This window comes from Leptopilina heterotoma, unplaced genomic scaffold (genome assembly GCF_015476425.1).
Source record: "Leptopilina heterotoma isolate Lh14 unplaced genomic scaffold, ASM1547642v1 Lhet_26, whole genome shotgun sequence".
NCBI lineage: Eukaryota > Metazoa > Arthropoda > Insecta > Hymenoptera > Figitidae > Leptopilina > Leptopilina heterotoma.
Genome location: NW_025110969.1, coordinates 1,151,259 through 1,168,229, shown reverse-complemented (window position 1 = coordinate 1,168,229; position 16,971 = coordinate 1,151,259). Strand labels below are relative to the sequence as shown.

The 16,971-nt window shown below is 23.0% G+C and overlaps 1 protein-coding gene across 3 annotated transcripts in view; it reads right to left on the bottom strand.

Annotated features, from left to right (window-relative positions):
- Positions 1-411: 411 nt before the first annotated feature.
- LOC122503334 (protein crumbs) overlaps positions 412-16,971 on the bottom strand; it is a 137,938-nt gene continuing 121,378 nt past the window's right edge. For all 3 annotated transcript variants that reach the window (XM_043613834.1, XM_043613835.1, XM_043613836.1), the window contains 5 exons: positions 10,399-11,980; positions 7,496-7,874; positions 5,032-5,344; positions 4,070-4,384; positions 412-1,625 (listed from right to left, as the gene is read on the bottom strand). In XM_043613834.1, the coding sequence (XP_043469769.1) occupies positions 1,383-1,625; positions 4,070-4,384; positions 5,032-5,344; positions 7,496-7,874; positions 10,399-11,980 (2,832 nt within the window). In that variant the 3' untranslated portion in view covers positions 412-1,382. The remainder of the gene's footprint in view (positions 1,626-4,069; positions 4,385-5,031; positions 5,345-7,495; positions 7,875-10,398; positions 11,981-16,971) is intronic.

Genomic DNA, 16,971 nt, shown 5'->3' with positions numbered 1-16,971 from the left:
AATTCTTTCATGAAATGTATTATTAAAATTATATTAAAAATAGTTGAATTGCTTCAAAGGATTTATTCAAATTTTAGAAAATAATTAATTCCTTTGAAAAATTTTTTAACGAACTAAGAAAGAAAATTGAATTCTTTCGTGAAATGTTATTGAAAGTAATAGAATTTTTGCAAATATTTTACTATTTAAAAAAATAATTGTTTTAGAAAATGATTTATTTCTTTATTTTATTTCACATATAATATTATTATTGAATTATTATTAAAATTTTTGAAAATATAAACAATGATAATAATAAATTAAATATCACATTTGCTAGTACAATGAAATAAAACTAGTTAGAAAAATAGAATAAAAACCAGAAAAATACAATAAAATAAAATTGTATTAAAAAAAGAAAATAAAGTACAGAAAAAATACAATAAAAAAAAATTGTAATCAGAAAAATAAAATAAAAACCAAAAAAGTACAATACAATAAAATTGTAATTAGAAAAATAAAAAAATCTAATTGACCGAAAAGGGTCACTAAAATATGGAAACATAAAATATAGAGTTAATAAAATTCGAACAGATGTGTAAAAAAAGTAGTTTTACACAATTAAAAATTTTTGCTTTCTTTAAAAAAGAAATTATTCCATTTTGTCAAGAATCTGAACACTAAAAAGAGATGAATTCCAAAATAAACATGAGTTCTGATAAAAGAACATTCGCTTCAAGTATGAGTGTATTTATATAACTTTTCTTTTATCTCGCAGCGAATTCATCTTTTAGTTCACAATTATGCTTTGGAGATCTTGTCTTAAGACACGTGATATTTCGGAATGTGATTATTGCATTAAGTTTCATTTGCCTATAAATTATTAAAAAAAAAAATTATGAATTGAGTACATTAGGCACTAAATGGACGGGTTTTGTTTCCGCTCTAGAGCTTCAATCTAACAATAAGATAAGAACACTTTAATAGTATTTTAAGTACACTTTAAACAGTTTTCGATACGAAAACCAAACGACCAAGAGGGTCGTGAGTCTTGTTTTCCATTTTGTTTTTTGTCTTCGCAAAGAAGACTTTCATTAAAGCTCCAAAATATCCTTTCAATTTAAAAATGAATCATTGATAAAAAAGAGCCTAGTTTAAAACTTTTTTTTTTGTTTTGTAAACTTGTAACATTGCTATTAGATAGAAATGAACAAAGTTTCGTGTGTAAAATCGTGAGACGAGGACTAGAAGGGCGAGAGAAACTTTGTCAAAGTTGATCACGGCTCATACAGAAATCTCTCGTGGAATTATTGAATTTACTATCGGATTTTTTGTTTCCAATTGAAAGTAAAAGGGAGTGGGGATTTTTTTTCGTCCCTTTGTTACCACTTTTTGGAATGAAATTAAATCAATCTTTCCTCTGGTGGTGGCTTCATCACATTGTCCATTTCAACTCGAGGATTACTGAATTCCTGAGCGCTGGGACTGTAGGTTCCGCGTGTGGCACGTTTCTTTCGTGCCATCATAAAGAATGCGATCAACGAACCTGCGGCAATGAGGAATAAAACGCCGACGATTGGTCCAACGATCAGTGCAATGTCCAGCGCTTGACTTCCAAGCAGATGATCTTCGTTTGATTCCTCGTCCTGTTTAGAGACAAAAAAAAAGATTGTTTACAATATAACAGAATTTACAATATGTATTGTAGAAAAAATGTTTAAAAATAGCTTTTGATTATAAAAAAAATCTATATTAATAATAATCGTTGTGTTCCGATAATCTATTCGCAGTTAAAAGTTATTTGTTGTTTCTTTTCTTTGTTTCCTAACTTTTGAAATAATTTTCCTTTTTAAATGTTTTCAATTTTAAAATTAATGTACTGAAAATCATTGAATTCTTGCAAAGTATTTATTAATTAAAATTTTAAAATTAATTGAATTCCTAAGAAGAATTTAAATAATAATTTTTGAAAATAATTGAATTCATAAAAAGAATTTTATTAAAATTTTTGACAATAATTTAATTCTTGAAAAGAATTTCCCTATCTATTTATAAAGATAATTTAATTCTTGACGAGAATTTTCAAAAAATTTTGAAAATAATTTAATTTCTGCAAAGTATTTTATTACTTTTCAAAAGAATTAAATTCTTGCGATGAATATTGATATTTATCAAAATAATTGAATTTTGGAAAAGAATTTTATTAAAATTCCTTAGAATAATTGATTTTATGGGAAGAATTAGTGCAATTTTATTGTTTATCAAGCTATTTAAATTCTTTTGCAAAATTATTTAAAATTTTTTGAAAATAATTGATTTTCTGCGACGAATTAAATGTTATTTATGAAAATATTTGAATTATTGCAACGAATTTTATTGTTTTATTAAATAATTGAATGTTTCTTAAAATTGAATTATTTCCTCAAGTTTTAATAAAATTTGTAATACAAATTGCATTTTTCAAGGAATTTATTTAAAATTGTATTAAAAATATTTGAAATTATACGATGAAAATAATTAAATACGTAAATGAAATTTTATTATTTATGAAAATAATTGAATCTTTTCGTAGAATTGTATCAACAAGTTTTTTTATAATTAAATTTGTTGATAAATTTTATGAAAATAGTAAATATTTAAAAACATTGAATTGCGAAAAACTTTTAAAAATAATTGAAATTTTGCAAAGAATTTTATTAACATTTTTGAAAATAATTGAATTTTTGGCGAAAAATTTTTCTATTTATAAAAATAATTGAATTCTTTACGAGATATTCATTAAAATTTATAAAAATAATTGAATTCTTGACGAGATATTCATTAAAATTTATAAAAATAATTGAATTCTTTCCAAGTATTTTATTAAATTTTGTTTAAATAATTGAAATTTTGCCAAGAATTTAATTAAAATTTTTGACAATAATTGAATTCTTGAGAAAAATTTTGATATTTATCAAAATAATTGAATTTTGGAAAAGAATTTCTTTAAAAATCCTTAGAATAATTGATTTTATGCAGAGAATTTTGTTGGTTATCAAGATAATTGAATTCTTTTGCAGAATTACTTAAAAATTATTGAAAAAAAATTAATTTCCTGCGACGAGAAAAATAGGGGAAATTTTCAAAATAGGGTACGTTTAGGGGCCAAAATTGAAAAAAGGGGACTTTTAGGGAAATAGGGGACAGACTGTGAAGCCTGAAATCGTGTAATCATATTAAAATTGTTCATAGAAAATTAAATTCTTTTAAACAATTTTATTAGAGTTTTTTATAAATAATTACATTTTTTTTAATTTAATTAAATTTCGTAAAAAGAATGTCATTTATAAAAATAATTTTAATTGAAAATTTTGAAAATAATTGAATTTCTCAGAAGAATTCTATACTTTACAAAAATAATTGAATTCTTGACAAAAATTTTACAATTTACAAAAATAATTGAATTGTTTCGAAGAATTTTTTCTGAATTTTTAAAAATAATTTAATTTTTTGAAGGCATTTTTTAAAAAATTTTTAAAATAATGTTTTTTTTAACAAATTTCATCAAAATTGTTAAAAATAATTGAATTTATATTAAAATTCTTGAAAATAATCGAATTTAATTAATATTTTTAAATATAATTGTATTCTTTCAAGAAATTTTTGTAAAATTTTTGAATAATAATAAACAAAAATATTAAATAATATTATGAACTTAATAAGTTAATTCTTTAAATTTTGAATCTTTAATCGTTCAAAAATTGATGTTTATTCTTAAAAATATTAAAATTTTTAATTGACAAAATAATAGGTAATAAATGGAATACCGAATTCTTGGAAATTTCAATTATTTTAAACATTTTTAATTACATGTTCATTAAAATTGAATAATATTTTTAAAAAATAGAATTGAAATATTTTAAAAATCTAATATTATTTTTAGAAAATTATTTATTTAAATTAAATTTAATTCATTATATTACAGAAATAGGAAAAATTAAGGCATTGTTTAAAAATTCATAGAGATTGAAAAGTTTACAAAGTTGAAAAAAAATTCAAGGAAATTTCAAGTTTTTAAAATTTTTCATAAATGAATGAAATTGGAAATTACCTCTTTGCATGGTTTTGTATTGAGACAGTCTATACCGCAATATCCTTCGTTACACTGGCAGCGGAATGTTCCATTCAAATTTATACAGACGCCATTGCCACAATTTGCTCCTAATTCACATTCATTTATATCTTCTGTACAATCTACACCTTCATATCCCGTGTTCGTGCAATTACAGAGGAAACCCTTCACTTGATCAATGCAGTAACCCTCATGTTTACAGGGAACATTGCCCTGATCATCGGGTGCACAGTCGTCAATATTATTCTCACAAAACTTTCCATTGAATCCAGGATGACAGGTGCATTCCGGAGGCTGTAACACAAAATTAAAAAAAAATTTACTAATCTATTTTATTTTTGTTTTAAAAATGGAAATAACAATTATCATTCTATCCAAGTCGTAATTGTTGGTTTCGTCTTTAATTTACACATCTCGGAGGGACAAATTCTTATAATTTATTTTCTATTTTCTATTTTAATAATTAGTTTCCAATGTAATAATAATTATTTGCTTTTCGTTAAAATTGTGAAACAAAAATAACCGTATTTAGGACTTTTTATTATAAAATAAGAAATAATTTCTAGCTTTGTAAATTGTAGATAATTAATAAAATGTAATTTACAAATACTATTTGACAAAAATTGAGGTCCCTCAATCAAACATAATCGAAACTAATTATTTTATGTAAAATATATTACTTATTTTCCTAATAATTATAATTTATAATATTATAATTATTTATATTATTATTAATAAGATATTTTGAATTTTTTCAGAATTTTTTCACAAAACAATTTTCACAAAAAAACAATCAGAGTTAGTCCCCCATTTTTTCGTAGTTTTAAATTTATTTTCAATTAGATTATAATTAATAAGAATATAATATTAAAAAAATATAGGTAAGACTTGAAATAAGACGAAATTAGTAACAATAGAATAAAAAAAGTGGAATAACTTACGTCAAAGGAAGTCATGCACGTTCCGTTATTTTCGCAATTTTTAATGAGACAATAGGGAAGGCAATTTCTTCCTTCATATCCCTTCATACAGTTACAGGTGTAATTATCCCCAGTTTCTGAATTGACGACATCAAGACAAGTTGATCCATTTTTGCAAGGATTATCTTTGCACGTAATTAATTTGACAGTTTCGCAGAGATCACCAATGAATTCATTTGGACATTCACAACTGAAAGAGCCAGGAAGATTGTTGCATGTTCCTCCATTTTGACAGGGATTCTTCGTTTCACATTCGTCCACATCTTCATTACAACTGTTGACAGTAAAACAAAAAAAGTTAGAAAATGAAATTGAATTCATTTAATTAATTACGAAATTGAATTACTTATTCATTATAAATGTTCTAAATTTAACATTAATTAAATTAAATGTATACGTGTACTTTAAAATACGAAACTTAAAAAATTACGAAATTAATCAAATTTAACACAATCAAACAGGGAAAATAATTAAACATTTTTCAAATTTAAAGAAATGACAAAATTAAATAAGTGGAAAAAAATTTAAAGAAAAAGAAAAAATTAAAGAATGGGTACAAATTAAAGAAATAAAAATTTTAAAGTAAAAAATATTGAAGAATCGGTAAAAATTAAAAAAATTAAAAAATAAAGAAGTGAAAAAAATTAGAGAAACGGTAAAAATTAAAAAATCAAAAATTTGAAGCCAAAAAAAAAATTAAAAAGTAAGGAAGTTAAAAAAATTAAAGAAACGGTAAAATTTAAAGTAGTAGAAAAAATTAAAAAGACGGGAAAAAATTAAAGAAACGGTAAAAATTAAAGAAATAAAAATTTGAAAGTCGAAATAAAATTAAAAAGCAAAGAAGTGAAAAAAATGTAAGGAACGGTAAAATTTAAAGAAGAGTGAAGAATTAAAAGGACAAAAAAATTAAAGAATCGGTAAATATTAAAGAAATAAAAATTTAAAAGTCGACAAAAAATAAAAAGTAAAGAAGTGTCAATTATTAAATAAATAAAGAAATTAAAGAAGTGAAAAAATTAAAGAATCGGTAAAAATAATAAAATTTAAAAATTAAAGAAACGCTAAAAGTTAAAAAAATAAAAATTTTAAAGTCAAAAAAATTTAAGAGACGGTAAAAATTAAAAAGTAAAGAAATAGAAAAAATTCAAGAAATAAAGAAATGAAAGAAGTGAAAAAATTAAAGAAGCGGTAAAAATAAAAAAATGAAAAAATTAAAGAAGTTGAAAAAATTAAAGAAATAAAAATTTTAAAGTCAAAAAAATTCAAGAAATGGTGAAAAATTAAAAAAATTAAAAAGTAAAGAAGTAGAAAAAATTGAGAAAATAAAGAAATTAAGGAAGTGAAAAAAATTAAAGAAGCTGTAAAAATAATGAAATAAAAAAATTAAAGAAGTTGTAAAAATTAAAGAAATGTTGAGAAAATAAAGAAATTAAAGAAGTGAAAAAAATTAAAGAAGCGGTAAAAATAATAAAATGAAGAAATTAAAGAAGTTGAAAAAAATTAAAGAAACGATAAAAAGTTAAAGAAATAAAAATTTTAAAGTCGAAAAATTCAAGAGACGATAAAAATTAAAAAGTAGAGAAGTATAAAAATTTCAAGAAATAAAGAAATTAAATAAATAAAAAAAAATTTAAGAAACTGTAAAAATAATGAAATGAAAAATTCAAGAAACGGTAAAAATTAAAGAAATAAAAATTTTAAAGTCGGAAAAATTCATGAAATGGTAGAAATTAAAAAGAAGAGAAGTATAAAAAATTCAAGAAATATAGAAATTAAAGAAAAGAAAAAAATTAAAGAAGCGGTAAAAATACTGAAATGAAAAAATTCAAGAGACGGTAAAAATTAAAAAGTAAAGATGTGAAAAAAATTAAAGAAATAAAGAAATTAAATAAATGGGAAAAATGTAAGGAGCGGTAAAAATAATGAAATGGAAAATTCAAGAAACGGTAAAAATTAAAGAAATAAAAATTTTTAAGTCGGAAAAATTCAAGAAACGGTAAAAATTAAAATGTTAAAGAAGGGGAATAAATTCAAGAAATAAAGAAATTAAAGAAGTGGAAAAAATTAAAGAAATGTGAAAATTAAAGAAATAAAAATTTTAAAGTCGAAAAAATTCAAGAAATGGTGAAAAACTAAGAAAATGAAAAAGTAAAGAAGTGGAAAAAATTAAAGAAACAAAAAAAATCGAAAAATCAGTTAAAATTAAAGAAATAAAAAAATTAAAGAAGTGGAAAAAATTAAAGAAACGGAATAAATCGAAGAAGAAAACAATATTAATATAGAAGAAATTAATTGTAAATCAAGACAGAAATTATTGTTACTTGATTAAATAGTTAAACAGTTAAATTACTTAAATTTAATTCATTGAATAATGAAAAACGAAAAAATGTAATAATCTTGGAAAAAATGAAATAAAGTGACTTACTGCTGGCCCTTCCAACCCTCTTTGCAGAGACACTCGTATTTTGCAATTTTATCAAAGCAAGTGGCATTATTTTGACATTCATTGCCTTCACACTCATTGATGTCCACTGAACAATCGTCCTCAGCAAATCCTGCGGGACACTCGCATATGTAACTGTTGAATTTATCTTTACAATGACCGTCATTTTTACAATCGTTTTCGAAACAGAGACTGCATCCTATATCTTCTCGACTGTACGTTCCTGTTGAGTTATCTCTTTTAAGATATAAATATTCAATTGGCGTAAAGGTAGCATTTTGATAAACCTCCTCCATTGTGAAGAAATGCAACAGCATTTTTCCGATTCTCACTTCTCCCAAACATCCTTTGAACGGTTCACCTAAAATTTAAAAGAAAAACATGATTCAATATTGGAATTTTAATAATTTTTTATTATTATTAGTCAAATTAAAAAAACATTTTATTCTGAAATATTAACTTCGATTTTTTAATAATTCGAAATTTAAAAATCCACTTATAAAATAATTAACTATTATAATTTATTATTCAATACAATTTAATAACACCAACTAGAAAGAAACAAATTATTTAAAAATTTTTTAATAAAATTCGTTGTAGAAATTAAATTTTCAAAAATTTTGATAAAATTCTTTATAACAATTTAATTATTTCAATACATACAATTTTAAATGAATTCTTTTCATTTTTCCAAAAATTTTAATAAATCTTTGTAAAAATTTAGTTTTCGAAATTTCGTAATTATAAATGTCGGAAATAATTAAATTTTAAAAAAATTATGAAAAAATTCTAAGAATTACTTTTTTTAAAAAATTATTTTAATATAAATTTTTGAAGCTAATTTTCATTAATTTTTATTTTCAAATTTTCATTTAAAATTTTTTCCATTACAAATTTTGAGAATTTAATTACTTTCAAAATTTGCAGTTACAGTTCCTTCAAAATTTTATTTACAAAAATTCTATTAATTTTTATTTTCAAATTTTCATTTACAATTTTCTCCATTAAAATTTTTGAGAATTTAATTACTTTTAAAATTTGCAGTTACAGTGCTTCAAAATTTGATTTACAAAAATTTTATTAAAATACTTTAAAAGTTAATTATTTTCAACAAAATTTTACAAAATTTAAATTAATTTAAAGACTTTCTGAAGATATATTTCAAAAACTTAATTATATTGAAAAAATTATTCAAAAATAATTGTTGAAAAATTTAGTAAAATTTAGAAAAATTAAATTAAATAGTATAAAAACAAAACAAGTTGAATTTTTATATAATATATAATTCCTTCGAACAATTTTTTCTATTTAGGAAAATAATTGAATTCTCGTGAAGAATTATGTTAAAATTTTTGATAATTTTAATTTCATTTTTGTTAAAGAATTTTTTTGAATTTCTTTTTTAATACCTAATGGAGTTTTTTTTTAAATTTTAAAATAATTGAAGTTTATGAACAATTCTTTCAAAACGTTTTAGGAAATAATTGAATTTTTGCAGAGAATTTTTACTATTTATAAATTTAATTGAATTTTGAAGACTTTTTCAATTTATTAAAATTTTAGAAAATAATTGAATTTTTTTGAAATTTTTTATAAAGAATTAAGAAAAAAATTGAATTTTTTAGAAAATTGAATTATTTTGAAAAACTTTATAGAATGAATTAAGAGAAAAATTGAATTCTTTCGTTAAATTATTGTAAAAACAATTGAATTTTTGTAAAGAATTTTACAAATTTAAAAAAAATAAGTGGATTGTTTCGAAGGATTCTATTGAAAATTTAGAAAATAATTGTATTTGTTCGTGAAAATGTTATATTCAAATTTTATTTAAAAATAATTGAATTTTTGCAAAAAATTTTACTATTTATAACAAATAATTTTAATTCTTACAAAGAATGTTATTATTTATGAATGAATTAATAAACAAGAATAATTATTTAGTAAATTAGTTAATAATTGAATTTTTTTAAAGTTTGAGTCTGAAATTATTCAAAAATTCGTATTTAAAAATAAAAAATTTTGTAATTTGCATAATAATACCTAATAATAAATTGAACGTCACAAAATTTATTTTTAATCAATTTTTCCCAGAAAATTTTTCGAGAATTCAATTATTTAAATACAAAAATAAATCATTTATTAAGTAGGTATATATTGAATATTTCTTAAAATTGAATTTTCATGATTAATTTTATTATCATTTTTAAAAATAATATATATATTTAATAATAATATATATTTCTTTCGACAAATTTTAAAAAAACTTTTAAGAATAAATGCAGTTTTCTAACATTTTATTTAAAATTGTATAAAAAATAATTTAAATTCTGCTATAAGTTTTGTTCTTTATGAAAATACCTAATTGAATTCTTGCAACGAATTTTAATAAAAAAATTTTTTTAAAGAATTGAATTACTGTGAATAATTTTATTTGTAAAAATAATTGAATTTCGGAGAAAAATATTATTTATTAAAATAATTAATTTTTTGTGAAGAATTTGATGCAAATTTTTTTTTAATAATTTATTATCTTAGAATTTTTTAAAACTTTTTGAAAATAATTAAATTTTATCGACAAATTTCATTAAAACATTGAAAATAATTGAAATCTGACGAAGAATTTTATTAAATTTTTTCCAAATAATTGAATTTCTGTGAAAATGTTTATTTTTGAAAAGAATTGAATTCTTGGGAAGAATTTTATTAAAATTTCTTAAATAATTGAATTGCTTCGAAGAATTTTTTTTTTTTCAAAATAATTAAATTGTTTCGAAGATTTTTACAAACATTAATTGTAGTCGAAAAATATCGCTTTTTTTAAAAGAACTGGAAAAAAATTTTTACTATTCGAGACTTAAAATTGAAATCAGTAGAAATGTACTCACCAGTCATCATACTGTGCGGAGGTAATGCAGTCGTCAATCTTTGATCACCAAAATCCACCGAATTCCCATTAATTCTGTCCCTACTCTCAATATGCCTCTCAGTTCCAATCATGTCGTACGTATGCTTTTCAGACAAAGTCGTTCCAAGTCCACCGAGAGTGACAGAACCATTAACAAGTAACTCGTACCAAAGTGAAAAATTAAAGTTCTGACTCGTATGCGGCACCGAGTCATCATTCATATTATTAAGAATACTCTCAATCGAATGATTGCTCAATTTCAATACAATCGACGTCCACTTGCCGTCGGGTTCGGTTTTTCCAAAAGTGAAAATTCCCGTGTCCTCGATACTCAATTTCCAAGAAACAGTCACCATGTCCTTGAAAACAAAAATAGTGAAGTAATGATCGCCGGATGGCGAGGCCATATGCATGAGAGTACCGCCAGTATTCGATCTGTAGGAAATTTTAATCGAATCAATAACCTCGTCCAATTCACTCATTTCAAAGTCCTCTCGATTATAGACATAGCTGAAGGACGTGTTAATTCCGTCGAATGTCGCATTAGCCAGACACTCGTAACCGTCGTCTAAATTCTGACACTTTGAGCCAATGGGACAGTCTTGAAGTTGACAGAACTCCATTTCCTGGCATGTCTTGCCGGTGTAGCCGCGAGGGCATTCGCACCAGAAATCGTTCCAAGTCACGTGGCATTTACCATCGTGATAACAAGGACTGCTAATGCAGACATTATCCGATCTCACGTTCTCGAGAACTTTCGTCTGATCAATGATTACTTCGCCAAAGTCTTTCAAACGTGGACTTATTGTCGCTTTCAGTGGGAAAAATTCCACGACCATTGTTTCGACGCCATTTGATATTTGCACGTCCTGAATGATACCCTTGAAATTGACTAGCGGTTCTGGCGCTTCCATTGATCTACTTTCGACTTGACGGATATTACGCGAAAAGTGGGGAGAACCACCTAAATACAATACTGTCACGTTGAGCAAACCAATCGCATTTATTGTTTTGCGGAAATATTCGGTACCGTTGATCTTCACCTGAACAATCGTCACGTTTCGTATTACTTGAATTAGATGATTATTTCCATCGTTCAGTTTAACGCCAACGACGGTGTACGATTCGGTTCCGTTAAATTGTATCGTTACACGAAGTTCTCCGCCCTTCAGTTGAGCGGCGATGTAGGTTTTATCCTGATTCTTGAGATCGAAGGGAGTATTTTGCTCTGAACCCAGATAGAAAATGTCCCCTCTCTCTTGTCTGGTGCGAATGAACATTGAAATGTCGATGATCGATCTCACTGCTCTTCTGGCGGCGTCGTGTACTTTTACGGTCACGAAACCGTCTGTTATGTTCTCGTAGCCGAAAGTCGCCGCTGTCATGTTGTACTGACAGGCGTTTCCCAAATAAGGCCTCTCACAGGCGCATTTATAACTTCGCCAAATATCCGTGCAGTGTCCTGAATTTTGACATGGATTCGGTTCACACTGATCGGTTCTCGAACAGCCCGACTCTACGTTCTCCATTAAAACTGTTTTTGACTCTGTTCCTGAATAAACCTGGAAACAAAATATCATTTTTATTATACGATGTCAAATATGAAGATAGAAAAAATGAAGAAAATTTCGAGAAAAGTTTTTAAAAACGTCCGTCTCATGTATTTCGACTGAGGTTGTGTCTCATTTTTTATTTCTCAACTTTTTAAATAATTCTTAAAAATAATTCAATTTTTCAAAGAATTTTATTAAAATTCCTGAAAACAATTGAATTTCTGGGGAAAATTTCTATATTCAGGCCTCGGATATTATAACATTTTCGCCTTTTTTCGACTAGGGGAGACTGGGGCTAAACCGGACGGATTTGGTCTTTGACCAGAAAACTCATAGAAAAATTTTTTTTTTGCTAAAGAGTAATATACCGTTTTAAAGCTTGTTCCTTCACCTACAAATCGCACTTGTTCGTTTTTAAAAAACTACAATAGCTTAGGAGATATATTGCTTTGAAGGTGACTACCTCATAAACGAAAATCCCAAAATTGGTGGGGCTAAACCGGACACCCCATGGGGCTAAATCGGACACGGCTAATTAATTAAAGAGAGAGAGACAAATTTTCGTTTTTTTTGTAGAAAAGTCAAAACAATTCTTTGTTTATTTATTTGTAGGTAGTTATGTGCAAAGAATATAATATAAAATGTAAAATTAACTTTATTAAAGTCTGTGGTTTTTCATTCTGTCCGTTCGCAGTATGAAGTTAGTTGTTAGTTATCATTTGCGAATTATTATCATGATTTTTTTGTTTGTTTATATTTTTCGTGATGTTTTGACATTTCCGATGTTATGTTATGCGGTAGTGCGGGTGTTTTTAAAAAACGTTAAATTGTGACAAGAATTATTGTGTTTGAAAAATCGTGGAAAAATATCTGGTATCAGGCGAGAGGTTACCGTTTTCAGTGGAAAAAAAACTGTAGATTGGTAAATTCTAATTATTAATTAAAATTTTCTTCTTAATTAAATCATTTATATTATTTCATTTTATTTTGTTAAATAAAAATCTCAAAATAACTTAAAAACAAATTTTATTCGTATATCTTATTATTATTATTATTATTTTTTTTTATTTATAATTATAATTGATAATATTTATTGTATTTTGATTTATTATTATTATTGAAAATTTTATGCATTTTTAAAATCTAAAAAAACTGAAATATCGAATTGTCAATAAAAGTTGTATTATTTTCAATTTTCAACGATTATTAATTTTAATTAAAAAATTCAATTTTCCTGAATCAATAAAAAATATCGTTCTAAATTTTATTACATTGGTCGTTTTCGTAAATTACTGTTCAATAATATTAATTATTCAAAATAATTAATTTTTTAATATTTAATTTTTCAAAAATTTAATTAATCTTCAATTATTAACTTATACAGTGCAGGATCTAGAGTCTAAATTTTTTGGGAAGAGCGATCCCTTTAGTGTGTGCTTTTTTTGATTGCTATTATGAGTGATAATAGCTCCTGGTTCTTTTATGTTTAAAAAATTGTTCGAAATAATTAATTTTTCAAAAATGAAAAAAAAAAATTCAATTGTTTCAAATTTTAATTAATTTTAAAAAAATGATTTTACACAAAAAATTTATTCATTTTTAAAAATAATTGCAATTCAAAATCTATTTGAATTTAGTATTTTAATAAATTACTTTTTTATTATGTTAAAAATAAATTGTTTTTTTTAAATATTTTATTAATTTTTTACAATATTTGAATTTTAAATAATTCAAAAGTCAATTATTAATTATTCAAAAATAAATCAAACAATTTTAATTAATTCAAAAATAAATTATTCTGTTTTTAATAAAAATTTAATTATTTTAAAATCATTGAAAAATGTAATTGTTCAAAATAATAATTAATTATTCAAATATCAAAAATACAATTAATTCAAAATTAAATTATTTCATTTTAAATAAAAAATTGAAATTAATTTATTGGCACTTACGTAAAAAATAAACGTATTTCTGTGTGTGTTTGTGTGTAGAATTAACTTATAAGTGCTTTCTTTTGCAAGAATTAAACTTATCGTTATCTTCTGTTCAAATAAAATATAAAATGTTAACGTTTTTTTTAACACAATATTATAGAAAATAGATTTTCTAAAAAGAAAAAAAAATAATGAACTTAAAAAAAATACTTTAGGCACCGCCTTTCATTTCAACTATTTAAATACTATATCAAGTCTTTTAAAGACTATATAAAGTCTTCAAATCATGAAAAATACATAATAAAAAATTGAGCTGCCGGATCAAAGAAGGGCACATAACCCATTTGAATTACATTGGTTATGTGCCCTTCTTTGATCCGGCAGCTCAATTGAATTATTCCGAAATAAAATTCAAAAATCAACAAAACAATCAATTTACAATTAGGGCCATTTGGGGTAATTGTAAACAAGGGATAAATGTAAACAATAGATGTTTCAACTAAATTTACAAATTTAAAAATTAGTTTTAAAAACTTGAAAAAAATTGTTCATAAATTTAAATTACTTTAAAAATATCCAATTAAAATTATTAAAGAAACACAATTATTAAACAAAAAATAAAAAATAATTCTTCAGAAAAATTTAATTAGGGTTTCCAAAATTGATTTAATGATTTTTAGCGAAAATTGAATTATTTTCATAAATAATGACATTTTTTGAAGAAATTCAATGATTCTCAAATTTTTTGCAAGAATTTAAATGAAATTCAATATATTAATTTTAATTAAAATTAAAAATATTGAAACATAAAATTATTAAAGAAGATAGGAAACAAAAAAGTAAATTACAACTAAATCAAAGAAGATAGAAGAAGAAGAAGATATTAATATAGAGAGAAGATATAAAGATAGAAGATGTTAATTGAATAATTTTATATTTCTAAAAAAAATGTATTTTTCATTCTTTCCAGCATTTCCATTTTTTAAATTTATTTAAAACATTATAACGTCATAATAATAATTAAAATACCCTTAAAAATAATAATAATCATTTTAAAGAATTGCTATTTTAATAGAAAAAATATATTTATATATATATTAAAACATAAAATTATTAAAATATTAAACAAAAAAAAAATATAAACTGCGAACAGTAAATAAAAATTTTAATTTATTTATATAAAAAAAGAAAATGCAAAAATATATTAATTAATAGAAGATGAAATAATTTCTTTAATGGCATTTGAACCATAATGACGTCACAATTTGTTCACAGCATTTGCTAAAAAATTGTGACATCATAATGGTTCAAATTCGCTGAAAAAATAAAGTTTTAATTATTTAAAATAAAACGTTGAAAAAAAAATGCACGCGCGCTCGCGCGCGTCAGTTTTTGCTAGTATGTAATTAATATAATATAAAATGAATTACAGTTTTCAGACTTGCTTGTTTTCAGCAACTTGCTTGCTAATTCGTGTTTTAAAATAAATTCTTTATTTATTTATTAATAAAGTGGTTCTATGCAAAGAATATAATATAAAATAGGTCATTAATATCAAATAAATTATAGTATTCGCAAATTTGATTGTTTTTTATCACGACGTCCGATTTAGCCCCACACCGTCATCTAATAATTAACCTGCAATAATTTTTTTCTTCTTAACGTTTTCCATTAAACTTTTTTTCCACTAAACTCAGTACACCTTCAGCTAATAAAAAAATTTCCATATGATATATGCACTTTAATAATAACGATAAAAACCCAAAAAAATGAGAAAAAAAAATTTTTACTTTTACCTCGAAAAATGACATTTTCACACATTAACGGCAACTATTATTACAAGAAAAATGACATGTCCCTAAAACCTCATGCAATATATGCTTCACGAAATAGCGCGTTCAAAGGTTATTAACATTATTTGAAATTCCTCATGGTTTCGGAAATATTTGACGTGTCCGGTTTAGCCCCAGTCTCCCCTATTTTCAAAAAATGCGACTTTTTTCGACATTTCTTCCAAATATTGCAATAATTTTTAGTATAAAATGCAACTTATTTCGATTTTGATATATAGTGTGAAAAATAATTATAGACAAATTTTTAAAAACTATTTTTTAATAATTTCTCTAATTAAATTTTTGAAATTTACAATTGAAAAGAGTTTCAATAAATAATATTGAAATTTTGTAAAATTTAATTGAAAATAATTGATTTTTTTAAAGTGTTTTTTATAAAAATTTTTGAAAATCAACTTTTGAAGAATTATAATTGCAAATTTTGAAAATAATTGAAATATTTCGATTAAATTCAGTTATTTTCTAAAATCTTAATAAATCGTTCGAAACAATTCAATTATTTTTATAAATAATAAAATTCTTTACAAGAATTCAATTATTTTCAAATCATTTTCAATTGAATTTCTCGGAAGAATTCAAATATTTACAAAAATATTTTCATAAAATCCAATTATTTCCTAAAATTTTAATAATTTCTTCGAAACAATTCAACTATTTTTATAAATATTAATTACTAACTAATTTTCAAAATTTACTATAAAACAGAGTTTCAATAATTGAAATTTTGTCAATTTAAATTGAAAATAATTGATTTTTTCAAAGTGTTTTATAAAAATTTTTGAAAATTAACTTTTGAAGAATTATAATTGCAAATTTTGAAAATAATTGAAATATTTCGAATAAATTCAGTTATTTTCTAAAATCTTATTAAACCCTTCGAAATAATTCATCTATTTTTATAAATACTAAATAAATTTTCAAAATTTACAATAAAAAAGAGTTTCAATAATTGAAATTTTGTAAAATTTAATTGAAAATAATTGATTTTTTTCAGAGTGTTTGATAAAAATTTTTGAAAATGAACTTTAAAAGAATTTTAATTGCAAATTTTGAAAATAATAGATTTCTCAGAAATTTTAATGGAAAATCTTCAAGTGTAAATTTAAAAATAATAATTAATGAAAATTAGCTTCAAAAAAATTATATTAAAATATTTTTGAAAGAAATAATTCTTAGAATTTTTTGCATTCTAATTTTTTAAAATTCAATTATT